This window comes from Coenobita brevimanus, chromosome 44 (genome assembly GCF_032717465.1).
Source record: "Coenobita brevimanus isolate Jiangsu-jjx chromosome 44, ASM3271746v2, whole genome shotgun sequence".
NCBI lineage: Eukaryota > Metazoa > Arthropoda > Malacostraca > Decapoda > Coenobitidae > Coenobita > Coenobita brevimanus.
In genome coordinates, this window is record NC_136997.1 from 48,809,655 (window position 1) to 48,824,023 (window position 14,369).

Genomic DNA, 14,369 nt, shown 5'->3' on the forward strand with positions numbered 1-14,369 from the left:
TCCTCTTCCCTTCCTTCCTTCACCCACCTTTCTTCCTCCCTTCCTTCCTTCATTCACCCTTTCTCTTCCCTTCCTTTCTTCACCCACCCTTCCTCTTCTCTTCCTTCCTTCACTCACCCTTCCTCTTCCCTTCCTTCCTTCATCCACCCTTCCTCTTCCCTTCCTTCCTTCATTCACCCTTCTTCTTCCCTTCCTTCCTCCACCTTTTCTTTTTCCTACCCTCTTAATCCACCCATTTTCTTCCCTCTTCCTCTCCATTCACTTCTCCTCTTCCGTATCCCCATCCTATTTTCTTACCTCCCTCCCTCTCTCTCTCTCTCTCTCTCTCTCTCTCTCTCTCCTCTCCTCCACCTATTACTACTACCACTACTACTAATAACCTCTGCTCTCTCTATTGCTGCTCCTGCCATTGCTGCTGCTGCTACCACCACTACTTCTACTACTACTACTACTACTACTGTTACTGCTACTACCACTACTACTGCCATTACTTTTTTTTCTTAAGATCATCTCCATCAACTTGGGTATTATATTGTGAAGATCAAAACCAGCCTTGCTAATACAGTTCACCATTTGGAGTTGTAATGTGAAGGTTAACACTAACCCTCATATTACAATCCGCTGGCCCCAAGCACGCCAGCGGCTGTAATTACTATCTACTACATCTACTACTACTACTACTTTTATTACTTTATTTTATATTCATGAACAATACAGTGCTAATAAAGACATTAAACTATTGGAGTCGCTGGTCTATGCGACTCTTGACCACTGTAGCTTCGTAATCCATACCCGGCAGAGAGACAGGCCTGAGGGCTGATGATCTTGTGCCCCTGAGGTGTGGGAGTGCAGACCTCACGAGGGAGAATGACAGTCGACATTTCATCCAGGCCATAACAGAACTCTTCGGTTGACGCTTCTACTCGAAGAACCTCTGCCAGTCTCAAGTAGAATCTCACCGCCCTTGGACCCATCCCACCTGATGTTGTGAAAACAAGGGGAGTGAATCGACCGTGATCCACATGTTGGATCCTTTCTTGATAGTTTCTGAGTGTGTGTGTGTGTTTTTTCTTGTTCATTCCTTTCGTGTGCAGCCTTGACAGACAGTTGGTGGTGACAAGCTGCCATAGGATCAAATATCCTGATGTCGAAGAACGCCCTCTGCCCACGTGTCCAGAAACCTCGAGCACTGACATCCACTCTTGCATCCTTTGATGTGTTTGCTGTTCTGTGGGTGAAGTGCTCGCCGTCCAGGGGTAGCAGAGCTGGCTCAATCGTGACATCATGGCATATTTCCTGCAGCATTTTGGCAGTGAGGTCGCGTACTTCATCGTGTCGGATGCAAACAAAGCCTCCCTTCTTGCATACCATTGCATGGTTTGCATCAAAGGCAGTGCCACAGGCACAGTGTTGAGGTAGGTTCTCTATTGGCCACCCATATCTCAAGGCTATGGCGTCAATAAATTCTTGTTTGTTGAAGTGGAAGCCTTTTGCCTTGAGAGGCAGGGTTGTGAGCCAGTTCGATGCCCCAACCTCCTGTGCAATTTCAACTCTTCTGCACTGGTCTGGTGTTAGATGTTCGATTATGTGCTGCAGCTGGTCTTTTTGTCTTGCTTCACGCTCCTTGCTTATCTGTGTCTTTATGTCTTTCTGCCTTTGGTGGTCGATCTTCCTCGTGTCTCCTACTCTCTGCTAGGCCTACTACTACTACTACTACTGCTGCTGCTGCTGCTACTGCTACTACCACAACTACTACTCCTATTACTACTACTACTAGTACTATCACTACTATTACGACTACTACTACTACTACTACTGCCACCACCACCACCAGTACTACTACTACGAACCTCTGCTCACTCGTTCCCCTGCTGTCTGCTTCCCCCTCTCTGCTTCTCCTCAGCTGGTTTGTCTGCTCTTGACCCTTACGGCAGACAGGTGAAGACTGACTGTGTGGGCGTTGAGTGAGCCGCCGGTGTTAGTGGGATTACGTACACACACACACACACACACACACACACACACACACACACACACACACACACAATTGGTACATACATACATATACACATGCACATACTTATTATTATTATTATTATTATTATTATTATTATTATTGTTATCATTATCATTATTATTATTATTATTATCATTTTATTATTATCATTATTATTATTGTTATTATTATTATTATTATTGTTATTGTTATCATCATTATTATTATTATTATTATTATTATTATTATTATTATTATTATTATTATTATTATTATTATTATTATTATTATTATTATTATTATTATTATTATTATCGTTATTATTATTATTATTATTATTATTATTATTATTATTATTATTATTATTATTATTATTATTATTATTATTATTATTATTATTATTATTATTATCATTATTATTATTATCATTATTATTATTATTATTGTTATCATTATCATTATTATTATCATTATTATTATTATTATTATTATTATTATTATTTTCCTACTTAATTATTTACTCTTATATATTTTAATTCACCAACCTCCTTTCGTGGGATAAGCGTGGAGTTGAGGGATATATATAAGTAACCGTGCAGTGGAGCCGCCCGGTTATATCAGTGCCACCACGTGAAGGCGTCGCTCTCCACCACCACAGCCACGTAGAAGAAAACAGAGCCATTATTAATTATTCACTACAACACGCCATTCACTTCAGCCTGGTAAAAAAATATCGCATCTTTCCATCTAGCACGCCATACTGTGAAAAGAGATTAAAGAGTACCATGCTAGTCACGAAGAAGTGCTGAGACTACCCCTTGGTCACTTTAACTAGGCCGGAAAAAGGGGTGGGGGGGAGCATCTTTCCATCCTGAATGCTCCACTGTCAAAAGAGATTAAGACTAGAACATCACGATAGTCACGAAGAAGTGCAATGGGGCCGAGAAAAACTGGCTACAGAAAAAGCAAAATTCCGCCACATTAAAAAAAACCCAGCTCCATGGAATAATTTTGACATATAGAAAGGATTACGCGTCAGAAAAATACACGACAATACAAAATAATACAAAATTCCTCACATATAGAGAGTTTAAAAAAGAAATACTGCTCTGTAACTGGCTCTGCATTTCCCTCTGCCTACGACCTCCAGGCTTTCAAGAGCAGTGTGTCCAGGCGTCTCGAAATGAACGGATCTTGAATTTGGCTCTCTCTTATGACCACATCCAAGGAGGTTATGTTTTTGCCGGCGTTGGTTTGTCTGTCTGTTTGTCTGTTACCAGGATTACTCAAAAACTTATGAACAGATTTTGCTGAGAATTTTTTGAAGGGGTAGGGCATGACCTAAGGAACAATATATTAGATGTTGGTGTTGATCTGAAGCATTATACGGATCCAGGATTTTTTTTTAAAGGATACTCTGCCATTGCTGGGTAGTCTATCTTTCTATCTACTGCCAGACGCCTTAATCCCATACTGGGTGGCCACAAACAAATCGCCTCCACGTCGCCCTGTCCCCCGCCATTTCACTGCCCTGCTCCCAACTCACACCTCCCTCTCTCATATACCTCTCCACTCCATCTCTCCATCTCATCCTTGGCCTCCCCTTCCCTCTCTCCCCCTCCACCTCACTCACATACACTCTCCTCGTCAGTCTCTCACCCTCCATCCCCTCCACATGGCCAAACTCTCCACTCCATCCCTCCATCTCATCCTTGGCCTCCCCCTTCCTCCCTACCCCTCCACCTCACTCACATACACTCTCCTCGTCAGTCTCTCACCCTCCATCCTCTCCACGTGACCAAACCACCTCAAATGTGTTTCTCCTGAGTACGCGTGGTAGTGACTTCAATATTTTGCTTCTAACTCGATAAATAATGTCTACAATGCTTACACAAATATTATAGTATCTCTTCCTCGGCGGAGATCTGCTGCCTCGAATTGCTCTTGTCTCCTTTTTATTTTTTCTTGGAGGTGATAAATTGCGCACCTCTAGCCTTGGGTTCCTTCTTTCCTGCATAAAAAAAAAAAAAATCATATACGGAAACTGCGAAGACAAATACCTGAAATGCAAACACCTCAAGAGACAAAATAAATCGCTTATGTAATACCTCACGCACACTCGCAGGTAAAGGTGCAGCCAGAAACTAAGGCCCGTATTCTCGTCGGTTGAGGAAGTTCCCTAACACATTTTCCTAAGCGATTTATTTTGTTCATTACACCCTATAGTCCTTTCTGCGTTACATTTATCCTTCCATTAAATAACGTACAAGAATAAACAGCGAAGGAAGAGGTGTTAGGGAGTCGCCTTAACCTACGAGACTATGGGACGCTTAGCCACAGTGCTCATCTCCTCAACTTAGGCCTTTGATCCTATGGCGGGTTACCCATGTTACCTCAGTTACCTCCCCTAGCAGTGTTTCTGTAGCGACTTATTTTACGGCTGGATGGACACCTGAGTCGATTGGAGAGAGAGAGAGAGAGAGAGAGAGGGGCGGTTGGAGGGGGTTTAAGTGATGTAGTGTGTTATCATATCACCATAGTACTAACAAAACACCTCTCTCTCTCTCTCTCTCTCTCTCTCTCTCTCTCTCTCTCTCTCTCTCTCTCACACACACACACACACACACACACACACACACACACACACACACACACACAAATCTAGGTATGCTATAGTGTGTGTACTCTTACGTGGCAAAGTTCCCTAACCCTTTACACCTTAATTGATGGCCAGGTGTAGTTATATTGAGGGATTGACTTGACTGTACACTTTTCACACTAACTTGGCCTAAAATTGCCATCTCCCCACCTTGAATGCTCAGTTGTAACAATGGACTGACGCTAGAATATGGCGCTAGTCACGAAGAAGTGCTATGGAATGGATGTACGGCTTTTGTATTGTCTCTTACTGCCACTGAGCTACGTGAAATAAGCTGCAAAAGGACGAAAATCTGGGCCAAGTTAAAGTAAGAGTGATATACCTCAACTTGGCTCAGCTTTCGTCCTCTTGCAACTTATTCTTTCCATTGCACTTCTTCGTGACTAGGATCATATTGCAGTATTAATCTAGACCCAGAACTTAGCAATAAAGACGGAGTGATGGCAATTTTAGGCCAAGTTAGAGTAAAAACAGTCTACTCCTTTCACCTTCACTTGGCCCAGATTTTCGTCCTTTTGCAGCTTATTTCACGTAGCTCAGTGGCAGAAAGATTGCTACGGCTCTACATTCATTCCATGGCACTTCTTCGTGATTAGCATTATCTATTATTATAACTCTGGATTCAATATGGAGAAACGGCAAGTTTAGGCCAAGTTAGAGTAAAGAGAGACTAGTAACCAAGGAGACTCATTCTTAACCCTTATGTCTCTTCAATATCGAGATAGACTGCGTAACACATAAGAATAAAGGAGCAGAATCAGGAATAAATCGGTAAGGAAGAGGTGTTAGGGCTCACTCTCAGCTGAATAAAATCGTCTGGTGTTATCTGGTCAAAATATGTGAGGAATTTGGTCACATGATTTCTGAAGTAGTAACCAGGGAGATTCGTGATATGGAAAGGTTAATTGATTAGTACGGTGGAGTGGCTTATCTGGCTTACCCCTCCCCCCCCTCTCTCTCTCTCTCTCTCTCTCTCCATTTTATTTTCCTCCTTCCCTCCCTCTACTCTCTGTCTCACTTCATCCTCCCTTCCTCCCTCCCCCTCCCACATCTCTCTCTCTCTCTCTCTCTCTCTCTCTCTCTCTCTCTCTCTCTCTCTCTCTCTCTCTCTCACACACACACACACACACACACACACACACACACACACACTCAAAGCCCCACCACAAGTTACGACACAGATTAGACAAGCATCAGTCAACAATTCTCATCAGTGTGTGTGTGTGTGTGTGTGTGTGTGTGTGTGTGTGTGTGTGTGTGTGTGTGTGTGTGTGTGTGTGTGTGTGTGTGTGTGTGTGTGTGTGTGTGTGTGTGTGTGTGTGTGTGTGTGTGTGAAACATTTCGAACTGAAGACTGTAGAACAGTAAATTTAACCTTCATTAACCTCTTCACTACGAGGTCACATTCAAAGTAGTAGTAGTAGCAGCAGTAGTAATAGTTGTAGTAGTAGTAGTAGTAGTAGTAGTGGGAGTAATATTGGAAGTAGTAGTGGTAGTAGTAGTAGTAGTAGTAACCCCTGGCTCATCTAAACGTGAACCCAGTGGACTGCAGGCTGAAGTTACCCTCTCCTGCTGTCCACCAACCTCCTTTTGAGGGATAGGGAAGGAGTTGAGGGACATTTATATAACCGGGCAGAAGAGCAGCCGAGCTGTATCAGTGCCACCACGGGAAGGCGTCCCTCTTCAACACCAAGACCTCGAAGTGAAAAATTCAAGCATCTCAGAAGGAAAAAAATCACCTGAAATAAGTCACAAGGTAAACGGGGTCAAGGAATATTATCTGATACGTCAAGAGCTTCATCCTTGCTCAGACAAACCCTAGATATCTAATACTAAGCGGTCTTTACAAACAGAAACCGCTGATAAAGAAACTCAACCTAGAGAGTACACCACTGCCATTACCTAACTGATAGCATGATGGTCACGAGCGTAGCAAGATATGTAATACTGTTTTTATCCTGTATGTTTTATCAAAGTATACGGTGACGTGTTTTATTTACCAGCAATATTAACATATATACATATATATATATATCATTATTAAGGCATAGTCAGAGCCTGTGATAGCACATAGCACATTACATATCTTCGTTACTAATAAAAAAAAAGGTTGAGTGATAGATAAACTGATAGATAGACAGATAGATAGTTGGGTGGATGGACAGATAGATAGATAGATAGATGGATAGAGAGACTTCACTTGACCATCAACTGAGCTGGAGGGAGTCAGCGATCTCTGCCAGGTTAGAACAAACTCGCTACACACAATTGGTCTGACCATGAGAGAATTGCTATACTCTTTTCACTCCAACCTGGCCTAAAATTGCCACATCTCCGACTAGATATACACTAGAATATAGTCACGAAGAAGTGCTGATGATAGGATGTACAGCCGTAGTAATTCTTTCTGCCGCTGAGCTACGTGAAATAAGCTGCAAAAGGACGAAAATCTGGGCCAAGTTAAGGTGAAAGGAGTACATTTGCGTTCTCCCTCTATCAGACAAGGAAATTGTTCAGTAAATAAAAATACTAATTAATCCCCCCTATTAATCCACAATCCAAGACTATCCTCATTTTTCTATCTTTTTTTTTGAAGGGTAGAAGAACCAAAGGCTGACCATCGCCGAGTCTGAACGTCGATTACGCTGACATAAATTTTATTCTTGCTACTTATACGATTTTTTTTCCCTTGATGTGAGATTTTTCAAACTGGAGGGGTTAGTTCTAGCCTTCATTAACCCCTACACCGCTTGAGGAGGAGAAGGAGGAGGAGGAAGAGGAAGAAGAGGAGGAGGAGGAGGAGGAAGAAGTAGAAGAGGAGGAGGAGGAGGAGGAGAAGAAAAAAGAATAAGAATACGAAGGAGAGAAGAAGAAGAAGCACAAGAAGAAGAAGAAGAAGGAAAAGAAGAGAGAGAGAGAGAGAGAGAGAGAGAGAGAGAGAGAGAGAGAGAGAGAGAGAGAGAATTAATTTTTCCGCACCCACTCAACCAGAATTAAAAAAAATAGCATCCAACCTAACAATAATAAAAAAATAAATTAATCCAAACACTCTTTCCCAAAACGACAAAAAAATAATGTTAATAACGCTACCAATAAATCCGCAATTTAATCCGCAAATCCTCTACTAACCTCCTATCTGACCAATATGAAGGCCCGGGCAGTGATTAGCAAGCTTGATCAGGTGGACTAGGTTAATTTGAGAGAGTTATCTGGGGAGGGATTTATTTTAAGTAGTGATTTCTTAACACGGTAGGGAAGGGTAGGGGACAGGGTAGGACAGGGTTGGGTACGGTAGGGTAGGGTAGGGTTATGTAGGTTACGTTACGTGTAGAGCAGGGCAGGGCAGGGCTAGGTATGGTTAGGCAGATAGGGCAGGGTTGGGCAGGGCAGGGCTTGGTATGGTAAGGCAGAGAGGGCAGGGTTGGGCAGGGCAGGGCTAGGTATAGTTAGGCAGATAGGGCAGGGTTGAGCAGGGCGGGGCTAGGTATGGTTAGGCAGATAGGGCAGGGTTGGGCAGGGCGGGGCTAGGTATGGTTAGGCAGATAGGGCAGGGTTGGGCAGGGCAGGGCTAGGTATGGTTAGGCAGATAGGGCAGGGTTGGGCAGGGCAGAGCTAGGTATGGTTAGGCAGATAGGGCAGGGCAGGGTAGGGCAGGACAGGGCTGGAAAGGGATATGCAGGGCAGGGAATAAAAACATAATAATTGCTTTCCTCACTAAAGACATATAATAAGTTGCTTTAATTTTACAAGCAGATGATATTTTTAAGATTGGAGTGCTCTTTTTGAACTGGAGGGGTTAGGTACAGCTTTCTTTAACCCCTTCGCTGGTTGAAGTGTGTCCAGAGCTGAAGCAAATCGTCTGGTTGTCGCAGGAGTAAAAATCGTCTGGTAGCAAGAATATTAAAATCGTCATCTTTCTGCTGTATAGGACGCGACGCTGGAGGTAAACAGACGTCGCTGCGTATCATAGCCATAGATTCGGTTGTTTGTCTCTCTCTCTCTCTCTCTCTCTCTCTCTCTCAAGGTCGCTAGTGGAATTATAAACAGCTTGGCTATAGTAAAAAAATATATATACAGCTTTACTGAAGTTTTTCCTAGGCATAAAGTAATAATGATAATAATAATGATAATAATAATAATAATAATAATAATAATAATGAAAGTAATGATGATGTATTCTAGATTGTATATGAGACCTTAGCACCTTTTCCTGAGCGATTTATTCCTCACAATAGACCCCTTAATATTCCCTTGTCCATTACATATACAGTTTCAACACCGAAACAATTTACCTAAAGAAAAAAAAAAAAAACACCAGCACGGTAAAAACTGCAAAATAAATCACAGAAGAGGCGGCGTTGCGAAGCCTCTCATGTCATCGAGCACACGGCCTGTCAGCTACCGTGTGTGTTATCGTGATAGGCTGGGGCTTGTGTGTGTGTGTGTGTGTGTGTGTGTGTGTGTGTGTGTGTGTGTGTGTGTGTGTTATCTCTCAAGGGGGTCTTCATTTTTTCTTTTTCCTTTGTTATTTTCTCTTTTCTCTTTCTTCCGAGGCAGACCTCTCTCCATAACTATACTCCGTTCCCTCTAACTTGGCCTAAAATTGCCATCTCTCCATCTTGAATGCTGAGTTGTAACAATAGATTAACACTAGAATATAATGCTAGTCTCTGTTCGCTCTAACTTGGCCTAAAATTGCCATCTCTCCATCTTGAATGTTGAGTTGTATCAATGGATTAACACAAGAATATGATGCTATTCTCTGTTCACTCTAACTTGGCCTAAAATTGCCATCTCTCCATCTTGAATGCTGAGTTGCAACAATGGATTAACACCCGAATATGATGCTATACTCTGTTCACTCTAACTTGGCCTAAAATTGCCATCTCTCCATCTTGAATGCTGAGTTGTAACAATAGATTAACACTAGAATATAATGCTAGTCTCTGTTCACTCTAACTTGGCCTAAAATTGCCATCTCTCCATCTTGAATGCTGAGTTGTAACAATAGATTAACACAAGAATAGGATGCTATACTCTTTTCACTCTAACTTGGCCTAAAATTGCCATCTCTCCATCTTGAATGCTGAGTTGTAACAATAGATTAACACAAGAATAGGATGCTATACTCCGTTCCCTCTAACTTGGCCTAAAATTGCCATCTCTCCATCTTGAATGCTGAGTTGTATCAATGGATTAACACAAGAATATGATGCTATTCTCTGTTCACTCTAACTTGGCCTAAAATTGCCATCTCTCCATCTTGAATGCTGAGTTGTAACAATAGATTAACACTAGAATGCGGTGCTATACTACGTTCACTCTAACTTGGCCCAAAATTGCCATCGCTTCATCTTGAATACTGAGATGTAGCAACCACTTAAAGCTAGAATATGCTTAGAATATGCTCCTAGTCACGAAGAAGTGCCGTGGAAAGGATGCAGAGCCATAGCAGTGTCTTTCTCCGCCACTGAGCTCCGTGAAATAAGCTCCAGAGGAAAAAGTGAATTAATTCTTAGCCATTTTAAGATGAAGGGAGTATAGCATCATCATCATCACTAAAATGATCTAAAGTATTGCCTCTACCAGACTCTGATTTTAAGTTTAAGAGAGATATACTTTTTTTTGTGCAAGAAAGAAGGAACCCAAGGCCAGTGAAGAGGGCAATGAAGGCTATATCGAACCTCTCTCTCTCTCTATAAAAATAAAATAATCTGCCTGCAGCTCTAAAAGACGCGATTTCGAGCCCCTTATGCGACAGGGAATAGTTTGATGGATTTGTATTTAGCTAAGAGAGACTATAATGATCTACAAACCCATATAATAATAATAATAATAATAATAATAGTAGTAGTAGTAGTAGTGGTAGTAGCAGTAGTAGTAGTAGTAGTAATAATAATAATAATAATAATAATAATAATAATAGTAAATGCTAATATCACTACGCCAGTCCTAAATGAGCCAGCCCTAGTGTGTATTCAATATGGATGGTGGGCATAAATGTCAAAATGGTGACATGAAAAGGTGTATGGCACGCACGAGGACGTACACACACACAAGCTCAAATATCTCCCTTCTGTCTGTCTGTCTCTGTCTCTATCTGTCTCTGTCTCTCTCTGTCTCTGTCTCTGTCTGTCTGTCTGTCTGTCTATCTCTCTCTCTCTCTCTCTCTCTCTCTCTCTCTCTCTCTCTCTCTCTCTCATAAGATTAATAAAGACAGCAAGGTCAGAAGCACGATAAGAAACCTAATCATTGACCTTATCTACAAACATTATCACTACCACAACTACCAATATTATTACTACCACAACTACTAACATTGCCACTACCACAACTACCAACATTACCATTACTACAACTACCACTATTATTACTACCACAACTACCAACATTACCACTACCACAACTACCAACATTACCACAACTACCAACATTACCACTACCACAGCTACCAACACTACCACAACTACCAACATTACCACTACCACAACTACCAACATTACCACAACTACCAACATTACCACTACCACAACTATCAACATTACCACAACTACCAACAATACCACTACCACAACTACCAACATTACCACCACCACAACTACCAACATTACCACTACTACAACTACCAACATTACCACTACCACAACTACCAACATTGCCACTACCACAACTACCAACATTACCACCACCACAACTACCAACATTACCACTACCACAACTACCAACATTACCACTACCACAGATACCAACACTACCACAACTACCAACATTAATACTACCACAACTACCAACATTAACACTATCACAACTACCAACATTATCACTACCACAGATACCAACACTACCACAACTACCAACATTACCACTACCACAACTACCAACATTACTGGAAGCAAATACTAATTCACTAATACAACACTGCTGAGGGATAGCAGTATGAAGAATTAAATGAAAGCTAAGTCAACGGTTGGAAGATGTTAAGGATGTTGCTCATGGTCTGGTGGAGGGCTTGATGATGATGATGATGATGATGATGATGATGGTGATGATGGTGATGGTGATGATGATGATGGTGATGATGATGGAGAGGAAGAAGAACAAGAAAAAGATGATGATGATGATGATGATGAAGATGATGATAATGGTGATGATGATGATGATGGTGATGATGATGGTGATGATGATGATGATGGTGATGATGATGATGATGATGATGGTGATGATGATGGTGATGATGATGATGATGGTGATGATGATGATGATGGTGATGATGATAGAGAGGAAAAAGAAGAAGAAAAAGATGATGATGATGATGATGATGATGATGATGAAGATGAAGACGTAGAAGAAGAAGAAGAAGAAGAAGAAGAAGGAGAGAGAGAGAGAGAGAGAGAGAGAGAGAGAGAGAGAGAAAGGAGAATGTAAATATTTTCCCTCTTGGTCAAACACCTCGTCTTCCATTTAGATAAAACCAAAACGACTTCATTCAGGTGCGAGTGAGTCATAGGAGCCAGAGAGGGTAGCACCATTTTCTTAGCGATTTAGTCTTCTATATTACACGTTACTAATCCCTTGTATCATATTTAATTCCTTTATCGACACAGATTGCAAAAATATGATAAAAGCAATGACTAAAATGGCCCAGGTAGGGATAAATAGCAAAGGAAAAGGTGTTAGGGAGAATTCAGGACATAATTTGATCCCAAAACCATGTACTTTTCTGGGCACTTGATAACGGCGGTGGTCATAACAGCTTAATTCAGTCACCGTTATCTCTCATATTGATACATTATGATAAAGGAGAGATTGGAGACGTCAGGTACAGCAGCCCATTGAGCAAGCTTTCGTAACGCCTATTCCTTAGCGATTTATCCTTGGACCTGATCTTGAATTTTCCACTGCGCATTCCTGTTATATTCGAAGGTTACTTGGGTTGTATTTTTAATGGCTTTGGAGGTTTCGTAATAGCTCTTCCTTAGCGGTTTATGCTGCACAAGGGTGTGGGTCACAGGCGAAATTACGATCATAGTTGTCACACACACACACAGACACACACACACACACACACACACACACACACACACACACACACACACACACACATATATATATATATATATATAGAGAGAGAGAGAGAGAGAGAGAGAGAGAGAGAGAGAGAGAGAGAGAGAGTATAATGATCAGTTCTTTCCCATAACGATAAATTTCTTGCCATGACAGGAAATATGGCAGTTTTAGACCGAACTTCTTCGTGACTAGCATCCTGTTCTCGTGGCAGTTCATTGCTACACCTCAGCATTCAAGATGAAGAGATGATCCAGGTTTACAGACAGGTTTACGATAGTTCTCCTTCGTAAGTAAGATTTGTTTCTGCAGGATGGACGAGCAGAAGGCAGCACAGAATCTTCCAGTGTCTCCTGTTCATCCTTGGAAAGATAAAGATGCGATAAACTTCTGTTGTAACTTGGTAAGGCTATGTTATGTTATGTTATGCTGTTATGTTGGTATAGCATGCTGTGTTATGTTATGTTGATAGGTTATGTTGTGCTATGTTATGTTTGTTGTCATGCTCTGTTGTTGTCATGTTATGCTATGCTGTGTTATGTTGTTGTCATGCTGTGTTATGTTATGTTATGTTATGTTGTCATGTTGTGTTGTATTATGTTATGCTATGCTATGTTATGTTGTTGTCATGCTGTGTTATGTTGTTATGTTATGTTGTCATGTTGTGTTGTATTATGTTATGCTATGATATGTTGCCATGCTGTGTTATGTTATGCTATGTTGTTATGCCATGCTGTGTTATGCCACGAAGTGCTATGTTATGGCATGTTGTGTTCTTAAGTCATGCTGTGTTATGTTCTATGCCGTTATGTTGTTATGCTATGTCATGCTATGCTATGCTATGCTAAGGTAAATTAAGGTAAGGTAAGGTAGGGGAGGTGTGTGTATGGGGTAGATAGGGAAGAACAGTAGATTAAGAGACCATATATAAATAAGGGAGGGGAACGTGGTCTTGATCTGCGGTTCGTATCAACAGCGGTGATAGGAGTGAGGTGGAGACTGGCGATATACCTGCTATCATTCCTCCTGGGACCACCACACCGTTCACTACTCCTCTCACCACACCACGACTACCACTAGCACCACTTATTCTGCCCGTACCGCACTTCTAACAACACCCGTACCACAAAACTTAACACCATTACTAGCACTACCACCACCACTACTACTACCACCACTGCAAGTATCACCTCTTCTACCACTACTAACACCACTAACACAACCATCTAACAACAAACAACCATGCGTGTGCTCCTGTATCTCTTATTAATAACTATAGGAGTCACTCAAGGTGCTCAGCTGTCTCCTCCTGAAGTCATCAACTCGTTAGATGAAGAAAGCAAGGTGGAAAGCAACGCAGAAGGACCAGAAGGAGCAACGGTCAGCACAACGCCCTCCACGCCCACTGTGACGCCCCCTACCTATCACTTCGTCAGCGTAGAGGGTCTGGGCAAGGCGAGAGGAGTTCTACTGAAGTCAAATCAAGGGCGAGACATTTACAGCTACCTGAGTCTCCCCTACGCTGAACCACCTGAGGGATCTCTTCGATTTAACGTAAGCACAGTCTATTTTTTTTTTCTAGGGGAATATTCTGTCTATCTAGCTATTTATTGTCAGACGCCTTAATCCCATACGGGGTGGCCACAAACAA

At 41.7% G+C, this 14,369-nt stretch overlaps 1 protein-coding gene across 1 annotated transcript in view; it reads left to right on the top strand.

The window, feature by feature from the left end:
- The first annotated feature begins 13,960 nt into the window (after positions 1 to 13,960).
- LOC145398109 (liver carboxylesterase-like) overlaps positions 13,961 to 14,369 on the top strand; it is a 12,427-nt gene continuing 12,018 nt past the window's right edge. Inside the window, exon 1 of the mRNA XM_080271064.1 lies at positions 13,961 to 14,272. Within this exon, the coding sequence (XP_080127190.1) occupies positions 13,961 to 14,272 (312 nt within the window). The remainder of the gene's footprint in view (positions 14,273 to 14,369) is intronic.